The following is an 18,767-nucleotide window of genomic DNA, read 5'->3' on the forward strand; positions in this document are numbered from 1 at the left end:
CATCCCGCCAGCTACCACCAAAGCGATTCAACCCTCACATTCACCCCTAGGATACCCTTATTAGCCCAAACATATCAGGCTCCTGCTCAAGCACCATCCATGGCTCCCCATTGCCTGTGGGAGAGAGACTGTGTGGTAGGCTGCAAGACAACATGGCTGGTTAGAGTTGGGGTCAGGGGTGGGGGGCAGCCCAGGGGACACAATGCAGCCCGCCTCACTTATGATCATGACAGCAGTCCCAGCCAGCAGGGCAAAAAGTGTGAAGAACATGACCTGGTAGGAATCCAGGAAGTGCTGGAAAAGGCTGGCTCCATCTGTAGTCAATGGAAAGACAAGTTACCAAACGGCCGCATGGAGTCCCCTTGCGTCTGTGCGTGGCTGGAGGGTGAGGCGGCCTGCCTGAGGCCTGGGGCAGCAGCCGGTCCTATGGGGCTGTCACTCCAGCGATCCGTCCTATTCCATCTTGGGCCACTTGAACCAACCTGCGTCCACCCGAGGCCCTGCTGGGAGGAGGGTTCAGTTTCCATACCCATTCCAGGGAAGAGCAGAGCTGTCTGGGGGAGTTCGGAGGGTAAGGGTGGCCCGGGAGTCAGCCACGTGCCCGGAAAGGCAAGGCAGTGTGGAAGATGTCAAGCCAGGAGCTGCCGTCATGAAAACGGAGGTCAGGGTTGGGCAGAGGCTCTGGACAGGGATGTTGCCGCCCTCAGAACTGAGCCCCATGCACCACGGGAGCCCGGCATCAGCTGTCCCAAAGCCACTCCTCCTTTGGGGCCCTGCCTCGGGGTGGCCCAGACTGTGGCTTCCTCTTGCATCTCCCTCTGCCTCATCCTGGGCCCCTCCTCCTCCCCTAAATGGGCTGTCCTGAGTCAGGACACATCCCTGCTTGATGGGGGGAAAGAGGTGGCCTCTTCAAGTGCCCCTGACATTGGCCTTAACCCCTCAGGCTGTTCCTCTCCAGACCTGACCAGGCCACTTCCCTGCTCTCAAGAAAAAGCCCAAGCCCCTGGCCGGGGGTTCAAGGCTCCTCGTGGCCCGCCCCCTCACCCTGCACCTCACCCCAGGGCCCTTCTGACTGCTCGGCCCTCCCCCTGGCTACTCATCCTTCCAGACCTGAAGGAAGCAGTCCCTTTGAACCACACCCTCAGGCCAGCAAGTGTAAAATCACCCGCTCCGTGTGCCCCCCACTTCTTGAGCCCCATGTTTAGGATCATTCCTTTCTCGCTGCGTCTGTAATAGTCCATGCCCTGTTTGAGGTGAGGGCTTCTCAGGCATCTGCCCAGCACACACGCTGCTGTGCAACAGGTGCTCGTACACGACTGTGGGATAAATGAAGCATCCGTTACTGAGCACCTACTGTATATGCTAGGTAGGCCCTGTTCTAAGTGCTGTCCCCACATGCAGTACTCAGCTCCCAGTTGGGGAAGACCAGCGGAAATTATAATTAGTTGGGGAAGACCAGCGGAAATTATAATTAGTTGTAGTAATTATTCCCTAGGCTGACAGTGGGGAACAGGGCTATGGAAGAAGGAGAAGGATTTACGTGGGAGTAAGGTTCAGAATTTCCTAATATCTGAGCAGGGAATGTGTGAGGAAAGGCGGGTTTGACTGAGGTGGGGATGTGGCCAAGGGGCTATCGGGGAGAGAGGCGTCCCAGGCAGAGGGAACAGTGTATGCCAAGGGCTTAGCTGGGAGTTGCACGTGTTCCCAAAGTAGGAAGAAGGCCAGCGTGGCTGTAGCAAGGTGCCCAAGCGGGGAGACAAGTCATCAATGCTTTGGGGAGGCAGATTATGTGGGGCCGGCCTTTCAAGACACTGGAGAGGCTTGGGCTTTATCCCCCAGGGGAGGTGGGCGCCAAAGCAGTGTTGAGCAGAGGAGGGGGTACAATCCAGTCACATTTCAACAGGATCCCTCTAGCTACCTGAATGGGCCAAATCCACTTTGTGGGACAATCTGCATTTCTGAGTCCTCCAGGTCTTGACCCGCCCCCCTCCTGCTCTCCTGCCCAGATTTCCACCCACAGCCAAGACCACCCGGACCGGCCCTCCTCGCCCAGGTCCATCCCAGCGGTGTCCCATCCCATGACTCACGAGGACCAGGCCCTCGGCGATCCATCACAAAGGCCACGGTGACCGGAATGGTGAGGGCTTGGTTAGTCATGGGGCTGGAGAAGGTCAGGGCGGTGGACAGAGGCCCCTGACTGCCAGCTGTGGGATCCGAGATGCCGACTGTGTATGTGATGAAGCTGGGGAGCCCCAAAGACTTTTCCTTCTCAAAGGCCAGCACAGCCGGGGACCCTGATTTCACCTGGGAGAGACAATGCGGCTGGAGAGCGGCACCCCCACCCCCGCTTCCACCTGACATGCTGTGCTTCCCTCTGGGGCCCAGACGGTAGGGGTGGGGACCCTTCCCTGGTCCACCTTCCTAGGTAGGCGATGACGCCTGGGTACTTCTAAGTGACAGCGTGAAATCTGCAAAGTCAGGGAAGGAGCATACTGTCTACACTTGGGAGTGTTTTTAAGGAAAGGACAAATCAATATCATTGAATTCTAATCAAGTGCTCTTTTAAAAAACGCTAAACCAACATGAACTACCACCAAACGCCAACTTTCCAAGGCAGCAGCCTGGAGCTCTGTTAATGGCCGATCGCCAGCAGCTCAACCCCTGGACTGGCAGACCCTCCATCAGCAGCAATGAATTCATCGCCGTCTCGCTCCAAGAACGTTCATCCACGTCCACGTTTGCTGCAGTGAGACCAGGGATACGGCAAACGGAGGAGCCAAAAACCCCTTTGTCACATCACCCCAGATCTCTTACCGGCCTGCTGGGCTGCGGGACCTAGGACATCGTTCACCCGGCATTCAGCAGATGGGGACACTGAGGCCCAGGGCTAGGGACTCGTCCCCAGTTGCGCGGGCATCGGTGATAAGTTAGGGATTATAGCGTTTCTTCCTCCCCCATGTCAGTGTACGTTCCTGCACTGACTTCATTCACTGAACATACTAAGTGTTCACTGAGCACATACTATGTGCTAGGTACGCTCTGTGCTAAGTACTGCCCTCGCATACCGAGCTCCTGGTTGGGGAAGTCCGGCAGCATTCCCAGTAACTAATTCAATGATACAAGCTCACAGATAATGGTATGGGGGAAAAGAAAAGGTTAAGGGTATCTACGTTTAAAAAATCTTTTTTTCACTTTTAAAGAGAGGTGGTCCACGACTTCCACGTTTCACCTCGTCTTCCCTGCCTTCCGGTCCTTTCCAAGGCCCCCGGCTCATGCATGGACGCCACTCACCTCCAGGTTCTCGAGAATCTCCACGGTACCAAAGACCTTGACCTCAGAGCTGGTGAAGTGGTTGCTCAAAAGGATTTCAGCCTGGTCAGTGTAAAGCCCTGGGCTGAAGGGCACCTCGGCACCAACGTGCTCGCCAGAGATGTGGCTGCCGGGGATGGAGGCGGTGACCAGCAGCGCTGTCTTCTTCATGCTGAGGTGTTTCAGCTGCTTGTCCGTCAGCCTGTGCATCGTGACTGAGCAGAAGTACCGGCCTGTGGAGACAAGCAAGCTCTGAGTTGTCCCCTCTCCCACCCACGCCCGGACGCTGCACTCTCTCCTTGCTCTTCTAACTGCAAAACTCCTACGCATCCTTCAGAGCCCAGGTGAGGCGTCACCTCCTCCAGGGACCTCCAGGGACGTCCCTCTTCAGCACCCCTGATCCAGCTTGGACACCCTTTCTGTGACCAGCACTCTCGCTCACTCCTCAGAATCCTCTGCTCGCCAGATCCCCACTGCATTGACGTTGCCTGGGGAAGGAACGTCTGGGCCAGCTCTGCACTTCAGGGCCTAGCCATCCTGGCTCTCAGGATGGGGGTGAGTAAATAATGAACGGATACCGTGACCCGATGCTGAGCTACAGGCTGAGCTGGAGCGGACTCCCAGGATGGCCCGTGGCCCCAGATAACAGCAGGAAGTCCTGTGAAGGTGTGGATTGGGGCTACCTTGGTGTTTGTTGGACCCTCCACGCCTGGCCCTGGGTAGATAAATGCGTTCAATGCACACTGTTGAGCAATGCCCTGGAAAGTACCTGGAACCCGGATGCCTGGGCTGGAGTCCCCTCCGTGCCCTTGCCAGCCAAGTGCCCCTGGGTGAGTCAGCCTCCTTGCTGGCCTGGTTTTCTCGGATCAAGTGGGAATAACTTCACACCCCCTCACGGGGCTGCATTAGCCAATAAACAGGGCACGGGACCATCAAATACCTGTTCTGTCCCTGCACTTGGGCCCCACACAGGTGCCCTGAGGACATACCTCCTGCATCTTAGGCAGCGGCCTGGGTGCTGACCCCGGGCCATGGCAAGCTGCAGGCTGGGCTTATTATGGTCTGGTGTTGTGCCCTCGCTAACGCCTCCTAATTAAGACCGGGCTGCATGTTCTTGGAAGGAACTGAAGAATGGTCCGAATGCTCATCGACACTCATTATCATAATGACACTGGGCAGCTACTGTCGAGGACTCGATAGTATATGCTGGGCACTGTGCTCAGCATATGGCAGGAACTATCCTACTGAACCCTCGAAGCACCCCACGTGGGCACCCCCCTTCTCAGACACTCCGCACCACGTGGCCGGCATGCCCGGGGCCAGGCAGTCACTCCAGCCCGTGGCGCGGGCATCAGGGGCAGTGGAAGTTCTGTTTGGACACACTGTGGGGCCCTTGGCTAGTTAACGAGGGCCCTTCTGCCCAGCTCTCGCTTGCACCGCTCAGCTCTAAGGCATCATCCTTCCCATTTCACAGAGGGAGGCAGCCTTAACACCCACTGGCCCTGAGGCAGGAAGAGCAGAAAGGGACCTAACCCCGGCCTTTCCAACTCTGAAATGTGTCCTGCCTGCTGCATGTAGGTGGGTGCCAAGGACAGCCAGCGCCCAGCATTGGACCGCCAACCCCGCCCGGCGGCCAAAATGAATGACAGGCCAGAGTGGTGGCATCGACCGCCAGGCTGGGCTCCTGACAGACATGGCCCTTCCGGACAGATGGCTGCCGTGAGCCCGGCACGCCAACAGGAACCTTCCATGCAAGCCAGTCGTCCCATGCAAACCCCTGCAAACGTACCCAGGGTGGCGTCAAATCCTGGTTCTGCCGTGAAAACGTCACGCGCTGGGAAATCGAAGGCATCTTGCTTGAACTGGAGGTGGCAGCTAATGAGGGATTCTGGGTGCAGAGTCTCAATGGTTTCCATCTGGGAGGGAGAGCACTCACCTGGAGAGGGGAAGGGGTGAGAAGGGCATGGGCCAGACCTACTAGGCGCCCCACCCCGGCCCCCCTGCACAGGCTTCTGCATCCGTCTGTTAGAGCCCCGAAACGAGGGAGCAAGAGCAGGCCAGGTGCAGGCTAGCCGGGCCGTGAAACGCCCCACATTCCTTCCACACAGGGCCCCCCGAGGGCTGCCCAAAGCTTCGTGACAGCACCACGGTTTATAAGAGCTGGGGAGAATTCTATGGGGGAGGAGGGTCATTCCGCATCGTGGGCAATTTCAGATCAGAATTTCAGCATTTGGGCTACAGAGCCTGCGTCCCGCAGCATAGCAGATGGGTCGGGCCCACTAATGCACATCGTCTGTTCCTGTCGGCAGGGGGAAAATGGGCAATTTATTTCTCGACTTCAGGAGGGCAACAGTTTCCCACTAATACACTGAGTATCATCTCGGCAATTGTGCAGTATTGGCCCCGTGCCCTGAGGTAGGAAAAGAGAGGTTATATGATGCAGAAAAGCTACGTCATCAATCAGAACAAGAACAGTGGTATTTAATTCCACTGGGTACGTGGTTTAAAACAAAAACAAAAACAAAAAACACCAAACCAGCCCACATCGATGTATTTACTTCTGGCAGTTGCTGTCCAGGGCTGTCACGGGCAGGGCCAGGGTCGGATGTTCTATGCATGACTTGGAAAAGGTAATCACAAAAATCAAAATCGGCGGCGAGGCCTGCTAAATCATTACTTTCTTGGGATTACCAGCAGTCAACTGGGGCTTTCTTTACTCGGCTGCCCTGGGGCTGAAGTGGCACTTCCAGCTCAGACACAGGCAGCTTCTGGGTGCTGGGCTCTTTTAGAAAGAACACTCGGATTTCGAAAAAGCTGGAAGGAATGGGCCAGCAGGGGTTAAATGCTCTCTCTGCCTTTGGCGTGAGGTTAAGCAGGGCCACGGGGAGCCTCCTCCCTGCTCCTGCGACTGGACTGGCGGGGCCCCTCCCCAGACCAAGCAAGCCCCTCACTCTTTACCTCTCAGGTTAGAGCCTCTGTCTCCCAAGGTGACGGTCACTTTGGAGGCCTCCTGGAAGCTGGTCTGGCCTGGGCGGACGGAATGGGCCACGATCCTTTGAGGGACACCGATCGCTATCTGGGGAGGGAGCCGAGGCAGCTGCACTGAGCACCGACCACGTGTGGGCTCAGTGACGGGCATTTTTGTGACCTCACCCCGTTGCCCGGGATGCAGGCACTGCCCATTGCACAGGGGACAAAACTGAGGCTCCACGTCTTTTTGAGACTTGGCCAGATGTGGCAGATCTGGGCTTAGACCCCAGGCCGGTCAGACTCTGCCTCCCTCTGAACGAGCTGCTTTTCCTAACAGCAGAGTGCGGTGCTGAACAGCAGGTGTGAATGCATTCAGTCCGGGGTGGGCTGTGGGGTTTGGCTCCTGGGACAGCGGCAGATCACTTCTCTGTTCATCAGTTTGCTTAATTAGTCTTTCAGCAATGAGAGAAGGAGCCATTTTACTTTACCGTCATTTATTCAAAATAAATCAACTTGACCAAAAGGCAACTCACATAGCTTGGGTATTGAACGCCCCTCCAGACTCCAGTCTTCCCAGACTTTCCCCTGCTCACTCCCTTTGGCCCAGCCTGCACTGGCTGCACCCAAACATGCCAGTCGTGCGCCCCTCTTAAGCTGGGATCACCCTCCCCCCTCCCCCCACAGAGCCTGACCCCATTGGCCCTCGCAGGCCCAGCTCCAGCATGGTCCCCTCCAGCCGGCAGCCTGTCCTCCCACCTCTGGGCAGGCGCTGAGCACTTCCTGCCTCCCACAGGATTTCTAGCGGGACGTGATCTTGTAAAGAGCAGGGATGGGGTCTCACTCCTCCCCAAAGCCCAGGCAGCTCCTGTGGCTGACACAAGAGCACAGGCAGGCCATCAGGCTGGCCCCATCACCTCCACGCTCGCTGGTGGGCACTCACATCCGGGCCCTGGTTCTTCCCACCTTCTCCTGTACTCCTGGCTGCCTGCCATCTTGTCCCTGCTTCCTCTGCCTCCTCCCCCCACACCTGGCAGAGGGGGCCCAAGGCCTTGCTGTGGTATGTGCTGCATGTATGTGCACCCGTCCACTCTCAGGTCTTCCAGAACCACGTCTGTGCTGTGGACTCCCACCCCATCTCCAGCTTGCTGTCTTGGAGCTCCAGAAACACCTGCCGCCTCATCACAGGCCTCACCTAGAGGAGCTGCAAAGGCCTCCAACTGGCCACGCCTCCATCCACTCATCATCTTTCCCCAGTGCCGGCCCCTCCTTCTGCAACCCCCTACTGCCATCAGGGCAAAGGACCGACATCCACCTTGTCACTCAGTCCGGATGCCGGGGAGGTCATCCCCCAAAGGGTTCTCCCTCAACCCCTACTTCCAAATGGTCACCAAGCTCTGATGACCTTCCCTTAGTTTCTGCCCACCCAACAGGGCCAGCAGAGTGCCCATCCTGTCTCCTGGCTCACTACCCCTGCAGCTACTCCCCATCTCTTGGGCTCTTAGACTCCACCAGGCACTGGATACTCATTCCAAACATTACCTCTGATTGGGATCACTCTTTACTTAAAAAAAAAAAAATTCTGATAGGGATGCCTGGGTGGCTCAGTCAGTTAAGCGTCTGACTTTGGCTCAGGTCATGATCTCACGGTTCTTGGGTTCAAGCCCTGCATCGGGCCCCGTGCTAACAGCTCAGAGCCTAGAGCCTGTTTCAGATTCTGTGTCACCCCCTCTCTCTGTCCCTCCCTCCAAATAAATAAACATAAAATTTTTTTTACAAAATTAAAAATAAAATAAAATAAAATAAAATAAAAAAAAACCCAAAACCCTGATAAATCCCTACTGGGTCTGGCATAAGCTTCTCCTCTTTGCTCCGGAATAGTAACAGGTGCAGCTAATACCTACTGAACATTTGCTAGGTGCTGAGTACCATTCTAAGTGCTTCACATAGGTTAACTCTTAATCCTCTTGGCCCTCTTACCTCCATTTTACAGACACAGAGAGGTGAAATAACTTATCCAATGCCACACAGCCTCTCAGTGGCCTGGCTGGGATTTGAACCCAGGCAGCCTGGCCCCAGAGCTCACGTGCTTAACCAGGAACTACCCAGAACACAATGTGCATCACACGATCTGACTGCAACGCCAGCCTCCACACTCCCCCCACTGCCTATGTTCCAGCCATCAGGGCTCGACTCTTGAGCCCTGCACACTTTTGCCTACGCTGTGCCCTCTCCTCCAGCCCCCCTCCCACCCGCCCCTGCCCACTCTCCGCGGCTCCTCCTGGGAGAGCACAGCTTTATTAGTCACAAGGTGCCTCTATCTGCAATCCGCTCACCCACTGCAGAGCCCTGGCACTAAATATGCAAGCTATTAGGTTAAACTGCTGGATTCGATCACGTGCACGCTGGCTCTAAAATGAGACACGTTTGGAACGCAGCCAGACGCTGCTCATTGATTCATTCTCAGCTGGAGATAAATAGAAGAGAGAACGGTTTTGTTCACCTCCAGAAAGACTCAAAAAGTGACTTTGCCGGTGATGCCAAATGGCCACGCCGGCCCGCCCGCCCCGAGACTCCTGGGGAAGCGCCCACAGGGGACACTCGTGCCCTTACGCCAGCGTGCGTGGGAGCTGGGGGGCGGCCCCAGGAGGTCAGCCCTTGTCATGACACCATTTTGAGCGTGGGAGGCAGGGGCCTGGGAAGGAAAGGGCACCTGTTCCAATCCCGGAGGAAGTGGGGAGCAGACCCCAGACTCACGACTCCGGATCCTGACTGCCTAGCAGGGTGCTGGTGCTTCTTTTTTTTTAAGGGAAGGGTGCCATTCAGGATAGAAAGCCGAGGCTTCTACCCCAAGAGGGTGAGCCACGTATGCCCCGAAGCCCTACCTCCTTGTAGGTTCTCAGGTGCCCAGCAATCTCATAGTAAACCGTCACAGATCCCGCCTCTTGGGCCACAGCCACGCCCGTCCTGGGGTCGATGCGGAGGATGCTGTGAGCTGAAGAGCTCCAGGTTCCGGAGAGGCCTGGGAGAGAAAGCCCTGGCTGTCACTCATCTTTCCCACGTCTGCCATTCCCGCCCAGCCCTGTCATCTGGGTGACACTGCCCCACCACCATGCTCCACCCTGCTCCCGGGGGAGCTCACTCATCACCCTCAGGGTAGAATCCACGCCACTGGCCTCTGCACCCTGGCTCTCGCCCCCGCCCCTCACCTCCCCTGGCTCCTGGCTGCGGCCCCCCGGAGCACACCTGCTCTCTGCCCGGCTGTGACCCTGCCCAGACCGAACCTCTGGCCCTATGTTCACTCCAGTGCTTCCCTGCTTGGAATCTCTTGATCACTTCCTTGTCCCGGGATGACCCGGGTGCCGAACCTCCCCACGCACCAGCCCTGCCCACCCCTGACTGTTTATCAACCCCTTTGTGCAAACAAAGCAAGTGTCAGGTTCAAGAGCGTTTCTCAGTTAAAAGCCAATTGCATTATATAACAGATACAACAAAATAACTCAACAGCCACGTTCTATTTCTGGCAAATTGTATTTGCTTTCTTTTAAGGGCAGTGTTGAATGTCTTTTTGAAATGAATTTAATTAGGTAAAAAAAAAAAAAAAAAACCAGGGAGTCAAATTGAAAAAAGAAGTTGAGTAACATAGGTGGTGAATCTACAGGTGGCATGGGAACAGGCCCGATAGCTGTTCTCTCCTTACATTTCCTTCCAGATGTAGGCTGTTGGCGATACATGGTAACCACTAGCCACCAGATGAATTAAAATGAAACACATAGCTCCTCGGTTGCATTAGCCACATTTAGAGTACTGGATCGTGAGTGCCCCGTGGCAGACAGTGTAGATACGGGATGTTTCCACAGTGCTAGAAACTTCTAGCGGACAGAGCCATACGAGTGCACGGGTTGGCCAGCCTCCTCCACAAAGGGCCAGATGGCACATCTGTTGGGCCGTGCGGGCCCAGAGGTCTCTGATGCCAGCGCTCAAACCCGGCAGTTGGAGGGTAAAAACGGCCCCTGACAACATGTAAATGAGGGTGTGCCAGAGTTCCCAGGCACTTGTGTTTGCAAAAAGAGACAGCATGCTGGATTTGGCCTGTGGTTTTCTGACTCCTGCTCTTGAACGTCATGCCAGCCCTGCTTGTCTCACCCCCACGACAGGAGCCCGCTCCCACCTTTGGGGCTGCCCCGGACTCAAAAGGAAGCCCCTCACACCCACCCCGGCCAGTATCTCTCTCTCTCTCTCTCACTTTCCAGGCCAACCAGAACTGTGGCCAGACAGAGGACGTCCCCCACCACCACCACTCCGGACAGCTCCGGGGAGATGGCCTGTAGGACGGGCAACGGGACGAAGTCGGACAGGCCGACGTGCTCCGTGTCCCGCACGCTGAGCAGCGTCAGGCCCACGCTGATGGTCCGGACGATGCAGGTGTTGTTGGCGACGCCCTTCCCAATCTGCACGAACTCGTCTCTAGGCACAGGAGGGGGATGCGGGCTCTCAGTCTCAGGAAAGAGCCCCCAACTCCGGAGGGAGAAACGTAGTTGAGTCCTCTGCTGGGCGAAGCTTCTTGCTAACGGTGGCTCCAGGGCGTCCCTCCAGCTTAAGTTTACCAAGCAGCTGCCCAAACCTGGTCTCATCTCATCTCCCCCGGGGAGGAGCCCGTGGCCCACAGCACATGCCCCACGTCCCAGGAGGGAAAGCTGAGGTCAGAGGGCAAGGCGAGCTTCCAGATGCTTGCTGGTCCCTTCCCAACAGGGAACAAGGACATTCTCAGGAGGCATGGCCTCTGCCCACTTCCTCATGGGTAAAACGGGGATAATATGTACCCACGTCCAGGGCTGGATGTAAGCGCTAAACCAGGTCAGTAGCTATAAAGCACCGAGACCAGTGCCTGGCACAGTGAGTGCTTGGTCAACACCAGCCAATGTCGCTCTGGTGGAAAGGCCCAGACCGGCAGGTCTGAGGGGTAGGGTCTCTGGCTTCGTCTCCTCCGCCACGCCGTCTCTCTTCGGAGCTCCCGCTGGTCTCTAGGAGAGAGGCTCAAGGGCTGGCGGGACTTCTGTGGGGTAGCTGAGGGGCTGGGAGGAGCTGGCTCCATTTCCTCCAGGGTGGCCTAGATCCCAGACTCATGGATGGCCCGTACAATGTGCAAAGAGCTCCACAATTTGCCAGACGCCTTCACGACTATGGCTTCAGCTGCCGGCCCCGAGGATTAGGCATGTTCCCCGCATGACAGGTGTGGAAACAGAGGCCTGGAGTGGTGAGCCGCCTTGTTTGGGAAGGTGCCACAAAGGCCAGAGCTAGGGCTTGAACGGGCTCCAACTCCAAGCCCCAGTTCCCCCACCATGCTAAGCCCCCCTACGCCTGGCCCTGGGCGCGCTAAGCAGGCCTGTGAGGAGGCCAAGTTGCAATGGTCACCCACACCTGAATACAATCTTCTGCCCCCCCATAGGCCCTAGAACCCCTGCCCAAGCCGTTCTTCTTCCTATGCCTGATGCTTCTCTCTCCTCCTCTGAGCTAGTCTGCATGCCCCCGGGGCAGTAGTTCTCAACCTTTAGAATCGCCTGGAGGTCTAATTAAAACAGACTGATGGTGGGGCCCCTGGGTGGCTCAGTGGGTTAAGCGTCCCACTTCAGCTCAGGTCATGATCTCCCGGTTTGTGAGTTCAAGCCCCGCTTCGGGCTCTGTGCTGACAGCTCGGAGCCTGGAGCCTGCTTCGGATTCTGTGTCCCCCTCTCTCTGCCCCTCCGCACTCACGCTCTGTCTCTCAAAAATAAACATTAAAGAGAAACCCCAGGTTGTTGGGGTATTTACAGGGCCAGCCAAAATGAACCTCATGTGGAGCCTGGTGTTCAAACCCCGCGTGACCCTGAGCAAGTGGTTTGACCTCTCTGGGCCTCTACAAACAGGCGGCAGTGAGGAGTCAGCGAGATGTCACGTGGAAAGGCCTGTACACCCACAAGGGGATGCAGTGAAGGTCAGACCCCTTCCTCCCCGGCACCAGAGCATTGGAATGTGTGTGCCTTGCTCTGACCAACTTTTATAAAGTCTGTGATCACTGATTTGCGTCCGCTGATCACAGGGCCAGTGCAATGGCCAGGGTGGCTACGTCTCCCCTGCAGTCGGCTTTCACGGGTACACCAAAGTTTATCACAAACCCCAACACCTGTGTCTCACCTCCGGCCCGCCACGGGATATCGCCAACAGCTTCCCGCCACGAGGTAGTACAGGCTCTGTGCCCTGCCTTCCCCTCACCGCTGCCTCCTGCCCAAGCCCAGTGCTCCCCCTGTGGTCCTGCAAGCACGACACGCTCCCTCCTCAAGACTGCAGGGAACAAAGCTCTCCTTCCAGTGGCACGGAGGGTCTAGTGGACTCAGCCACACCCATACATCAAATCCAAGTACAACTGACACACATCTTCACGGGGGAGATGAGCACCACCCACATCCTACCTGTTAGTCGCAAAGCTGAGGACCCAATTGTGAGCATGGAAGGTATCTCTGGAGTTGTCGTGGAAGTGGACGGTGAAGGTCACGGTCATTCCCAAAGGCAGGGCTGCCAGAGCCTCCTTGTTCTGGGTGTGCAGGGTGGGGCTCATGGAGAGCCTCAGGTAAGACACAGGAGATACCTGGGGACAGTGAGCAGGTGTGGTGATGACTGCCCTGGGGACCAGCCTCCCAGGGAGGAGTCACTTGCCCCCAGTGGGGCCCGCCTCGGGAGGGATCGGGAGGCTGATCGACTCAGGGGTCATGGAAAGAGAAAAGGCCTTGGTCCGCTAAGCGTCCCAACCTAGCGACAAGAATCCCACCTTCCCACACAGTGGGCGGGCCTCACTAGAAGAAAACCCCCCAATCTACAAGAGTCAAAACCCATGACTTTGAAAAATTAGATCGTTATTCACATTGGCAAAAATTTCCCCTGGGCTTTCGATGTTCAGTTTCCTTCGAAAACCTGGCTCTCTGGGTGTTTAAAGTGGAAGTAATGCCCACTTGGACGGCAGAGGAAGTATTAACCAGGAGCCACGACGTGCTGACAGGTGCTCCAGGGAAAGAATCCCAGAGCCCAGAAACCCAAGCTCCAGGGAGAGCAGCCCTGGCCCTCCAACTCCGGGTAAAATCTATCCTGGCCAGAAAGTTAGCTCCGCTCAGAAGACCCAATTTCTTGGATAAAGATCGGCGGGTGCAGCGACCTCTACTCAGCTGGTGCTCAGTACATACTTGCTGAGGTAGGATGAGCAGGAAGCTGCTTTCACCGACTCAAAAACCAGGCTGAAGGTTCCCTGCCAGGCATTAATTACGGAAACAAAAAGACATTAATTAAGGAAACAGATCTGTGACCATGGCAAAATCTCAAACGTGAAGTCATGTATCTTGTCTGTCACCCAGGATTCAGAAAGTGGCTATGACGAGATAGTGGAAGGAAATTCCGGGGACCCGACCCGAGGATGCTCGAGGAGGAGAAAGTCCCCGTCACCACGGAGCACGGAGGGCAGAGGGACATGGGAAGCGCCGTGATGCGGCCGGATGACACGACCTGACTCCGGCTGACCAGACCCTGACTCTCCACCACTGAAGTGACTCACTGAGCGAGTCATTTCCATGGTGAGTCCCAGTGTCCTTGCCTGTAAAATGGGTCACTGAACTGCACATGCTGCCACGTGTATAATGCAACCATTTCTGTGTCGGGTGCCCAGCACATGCAGTCAATGTGCATAGGCACCTATCACGTTCCAGGTGCCGGCTGCCCAGTCAGGACATGGGTGCTGGTCCCAGCAAATCACGGGCCTCGCTGGGCCTCAGTTTCCCCATCTATGAAATGAGGCCACTGCAATCCATCTCCAAGGATCTTCCGCTCTGACATCTAGAAGATGCTAGAACTTTTCAGCTAGGACCTCTGCTCCCAAGTTATTCTTCAATAAATTCTTACCTACAATTTCTCAGCTGGAAGGTGATAGATCTATTTTATACCTGCGAGGGGAGATTTTTTTTTTTTTTACCTCGACACGATTGCTTTTATTACTCCAAAAAGCAGGAAAGCATGAACCTACCTTTACAGCAAAGAGGATGGTCTGGTTGGCCCCAAAAGGCTCTTGGGAAGTCACTTGGATTGTGGACATCCCAATCACGGACCCTGACGTCAGGCAGCCTTTCTCGTCAACATGCACGACAGGAACCTTCTCCGGCCCGTCCAGGACGCGGCAGCTCAGAGATGCTGCTCCGTCCCTTTGGAAAAAAAAACAGACTCGGTTTTTCAGAGTGTGGGAGCCGGTCACAGCAAGGGGCCCGAAATCCCTGCCCTGAGATCCAGCCATCTGGGCTTCCCGATGGCTCCTGGGAGAAGGAAAAGGCCTGATCTTAGCCCCACTGTGCATTAGGACCTGGGTGCTCAGCTCAACTTCAGCCTCATCAGTCACCCACGGGAAACTTAATTTGCAAAACCGATGGTTCCAAAGAGGGCGCTGCTTCTGGGAGAAGAGGCTGAGGCCTGAGCTCCTCTCATCAGCTGCATGGGACATATGCTGTCAAAGATCGTTTCTGGGGCAAACTTCCCCATTTGCTGCCATAAGGCAGCCTGGCACAGTGAAAGACCATCGCCAGGCAGAAGCTGAGTGCAGTCCCAATGCCCCGCAAACAGCTGCTTGCCTCCTCTCTTGGCCTCGGTCTCCCCAGCTGTGAAAGGGAAGCAATGGTGTTGCCCTGTCCTGTTTCCAAGGGCAGGGAACGGGATGAAAATGGGCTGCTGGCTCAGAAAGTGGTTTGGGCTGGGTGGGAGACACATCTCAGTGTTTCATACTCTCTTTCAGGCTTACTACAGAACAAAGAAACAGCAGGGAGCAAAGGTGTTCAGCCCCCAGGGCCTGTCCCCCTCCCCGTGCTCTTTGCGTGCAGGCCGACAGACCCTCCTCAGATGACCTTAAAGTAAATGTTACTGCTTCTGCTTCAACTTTCTCCCCCATCGGTAACCCCTTGCTGGGAACCTGCAGAATTCCTCTTCATCCTTTAATAGCTCAAGCCTCACTATCTCAGACAGGCCTCCCCTAAATCCTTGCACAGAAGGCCCTTCTTTGGGCCTTGGCTTAACCGTTATACCTTGTTTCGTTGTCCCCTTCTCGTGCCGTACTTCTCGCTTCCCCACCAGCACGTCATGCACCTGTTCCAAGAGCCTAGCACACAGCCTGGCATCTAGACACGTGCACGAATGACCACCACATGTGTGCGCTCCACGGAACACGCGAGCACTCCTGTGGTCCTTACAGCCCCTCCCCCACCGTGCAACTGTAGGTCACGTGCAAGTCATTGCCACCAAAGGCACCCCATTTGAATGCAAGGTGGGAATGACATTGGCAGACGTGTTTTACACCTGTGCCTTGTAGACAACGATGTGCATCCCCATCGAGTGGGGGTCTTGTTACGTGCAGGTCTGGGGTGGGGCCCGGGGTCTGCATTTTAACCGGCTCCCAGGTGATGCCCATGCTGCTGGGTCAGGAATTATTCACACTGAACAGCAAGCCTTGAAGACAAAGGGGCATTTGAAAATTTAACTCTTCCAAGGTAGCACTTCTTTCCCTTTAAGGTAGCGGGTTTGAGCAGTGGGCATTAAAACCTTTCGAGGCTACGGGGAAGATAAGAAGGACCCTTGGGAACACATGATTCGGAACAGCAGAAGACGCCATCCATGGCGGAGAGAGGGGGAAATGCAGAAGCCGCACCCACTTCAAGCCCAGGAAGATGCCGTTCGCTTGAAGCACCCGCGGCTCCTGACAACTTTGACAAATGAGCCGTCGGGTGCCGAGCGCAGCGTCTCAGCCCAGCTGCAAACAAGCGCTGAGTCACGTACCTGTTTGTCGGAAGCTTTATAAACGAGTTGGGCGACATTAATATTTGCTCTGCTTCTATTTCAGGGCTCAGCAGCAGCAGCTTTTCGAATACCTAGAATGGAGGGAGTTTTGTTTCCTGTCATGCGACTGGAGTCACGGCCAGGCACCAGCTCCCCTCCAGGGAGGGAGACCAACGGGGTGGAGACAGGAGGATCACTGTTGCCAGCACCTGTCAGGTGGCTGGGGATGGGACGGGGAGGGCTGACTTTTAAGAGAGGCCCCGACGGCATCTGCTTCACGGAGCCAGGAAGCACGGGCCCCTCCCTAGACTCCCGGTGGTGGGGACATCTCTCTGGGCACAGAAGGCAGCGTAGAGAGTTACAGGACCCAGGGTCTTGCTCAGCTGCTCCTCAGTGTGCCCATCTCAGAATAACCCCCATCTCACTCCCTCCTGCCACGGTCCTGCGGGATCCGCACAGTGTGGGTACGGGGCATGTTGGCGAACCAGGGCAGATGATAAACCTGGTAATGTCCGAGTGAATCTGATCATCGCTCCCCAGGAGCCCCGGGGCCCTCGACGGCTCCCCAGCCCATGGTTGCTGCACTTATGGTAACTCCAGACCCCTCCCTACATGCACCCTAACTGCCCACCACCCTTCCAAGTCCCTTTCTCTAGGAACCCTTGGAAGGACCTTCCTTGGCACCCGGGTCTGGATGCTGAGCACAGCTCTGAGCTCCCCACTGGCTTCCGATCTGATCAGACTGGCTGGATCCCAAGGGCTCGGTTTTCCAAGAAAACTCCCTCCCTCCCAGCACTGCTATGTTCTGATCGTATATGTAAGTCTAGATTTCTTCATCTGTAAAATGGGTCTAAAACTAATAATCCTTGCCATGTCTGTCTCAAAGAGCCGCAGGATTCCAGTAGCAATGTGCGTGGCAGCACTTCCGAAATGGTGAATGATAAATGACCTTGGGAGCTAGATGGGCTTCTGGCATCAGGGGAGTCCTTCCACTAGGCAGGTGGCACCCAGAGTGGAGCAGCCTGATTTTGACTCGGATGCATGCACTGCACAGGAAGTACATGCAAAAATGTCTCCTCCTACTTCCTATTTGTCTTAAATGCATATTCTTTATTGTCCCTCTTTATTTTATTTTTTTTAATGTTTATTTCTCAGGGAAAGACAGAGAGGGACAAAGCATGAGCAGGGGAGGGGCAGAGAGAGAGGGAGACGGAATCCGAAGCAGGCTCCAGGCTCCGAGCTGTCGGCACAGAGCCCGACGCAGGGCTTGAACTCACGAACTGCAAGATCGCGACCTGAGCCGAAGTCAGATGCTTAAGTGACTGAGCCACCCAGGCGCCCCTATTGTCCCTCTTTAGAGGTAAATTAAGGTGCAAGAGAGATATTACTTTCCTGTTAACTCAAGTTTAAGAAAAGGAATAATGCAAGCACCACGGTCAATGGCAACTGACAGGTGGTCTCACCATCGGGGAGAAGCGGGGGGCAATGGGGCCAGGAGGGGCTGCTTCCCATCTCCTGCTGATTTGGGCACATGTGGAAAAATGCCATGTATCTTCAGGACAAGCTGCCTATTGGATTTTTATACATCTTCCTATTTTTCAATGTTCGCAACAAATAAAAATGGTTTCAGAGCACAGAATGAGCCAAATCAAATACATCTGTGGGCTGGATCCAGCATCGCTAAGTCTCTGACATACCCAAACCTCCAACTGCTATCAGCTAGGGAAACTGAGGCACAAAGATGCTCAGTGACTCATGCAAGGTCACAGAATTCGAAGGCTGCAAAGCCCCGTCTTTATCCAATGAGGAGGTGCCAGACATGCTTTCATTTTTAACTGGGAAGAACATCTATTTGCACGTGTCTGTGTTTGTATTTATCTGTGTATACATACGTGTCTGTGTCTCTGCATGCGTATGTATGTTACGTGTCTGTGTGTGTTTGTGTCTGTGTGTGTGTGCATGCACACATGTGCGGCCCGAGGTGAGGGGGGTTGGTAAATGACAGTTTCTTTCTTTGAAAATCTTTACCCCTGACTAGGTAGGCACCTAGGTTAGAAAATGCTTTATTTCTTCTTGAAGAGGGGACCTGATCTGTTTCTTTTCTCACGTTCAGGAGCTGCTTTCAATTTTTTCTTGCAATTTTTTTAACGTTTATTTTTGAGAGAGAGAGACAGAGCATGAGTGGGAGAGGGGCAGACAGAGCGGGAGACACAGAATACGAAGAAGGCTCCAGGCTCTGGGCTGTTAGCTCAGAGCCTGACGCAGGGCTTGAACCCACAAACCGTGAGATCATGACCTGAGCTCAAGTCGGACGCTTAACTGACTGAGCCACCCAAGTACCCCCAATTTTTCTTTGCCATTTAAGGTATCCCAGAAGTTATTGGGTCCCAGATCCTTAGTTTCACTGAGGGGCTCCGATAGTCAGGGGAGGGAGGAGGGCAGACTGGAGAGAGAGATGCAGGCACTGAGGCCTGGGTGGGAGAAAAACTGCTGAGCTCCTGGTCCTGACTCAGTAGGGCTCCTCTGGAGGCTTGGAGCAGGCCCCCTCCCTCTCTGAGGCTCGGTTTCCATCTGTGAATCGATGGGTCACACCGTCTCCCAGGCCGTACACACAGCACAGCCCTCCAGGCCTTTCAGGACCCACCACCCACTCACTG

At 55.4% G+C, this 18,767-nt stretch overlaps 1 protein-coding gene across 1 annotated transcript in view; it reads right to left on the bottom strand.

The window, feature by feature from the left end:
- The window catches only part of LOC131488312 (nuclear pore membrane glycoprotein 210-like), a 61,449-nt gene that overhangs the window by 21,730 nt on the left and 20,952 nt on the right, over nt 1–18,767 (bottom strand). The window contains 10 exon segments of the mRNA XM_058690038.1: nt 115–314; nt 2,088–2,304; nt 3,292–3,542; nt 5,099–5,245; nt 6,268–6,385; nt 9,162–9,298; nt 10,523–10,743; nt 12,726–12,901; nt 14,321–14,495; nt 16,111–16,202. Of these exon segments, the coding sequence (XP_058546021.1) occupies nt 115–314; nt 2,088–2,304; nt 3,292–3,542; nt 5,099–5,245; nt 6,268–6,385; nt 9,162–9,298; nt 10,523–10,743; nt 12,726–12,901; nt 14,321–14,495; nt 16,111–16,202 (1,734 nt within the window).

Source organism: Neofelis nebulosa, chromosome 1, assembly GCF_028018385.1.
Source record: "Neofelis nebulosa isolate mNeoNeb1 chromosome 1, mNeoNeb1.pri, whole genome shotgun sequence".
Classification (NCBI taxonomy): domain Eukaryota; kingdom Metazoa; phylum Chordata; class Mammalia; order Carnivora; family Felidae; genus Neofelis; species Neofelis nebulosa.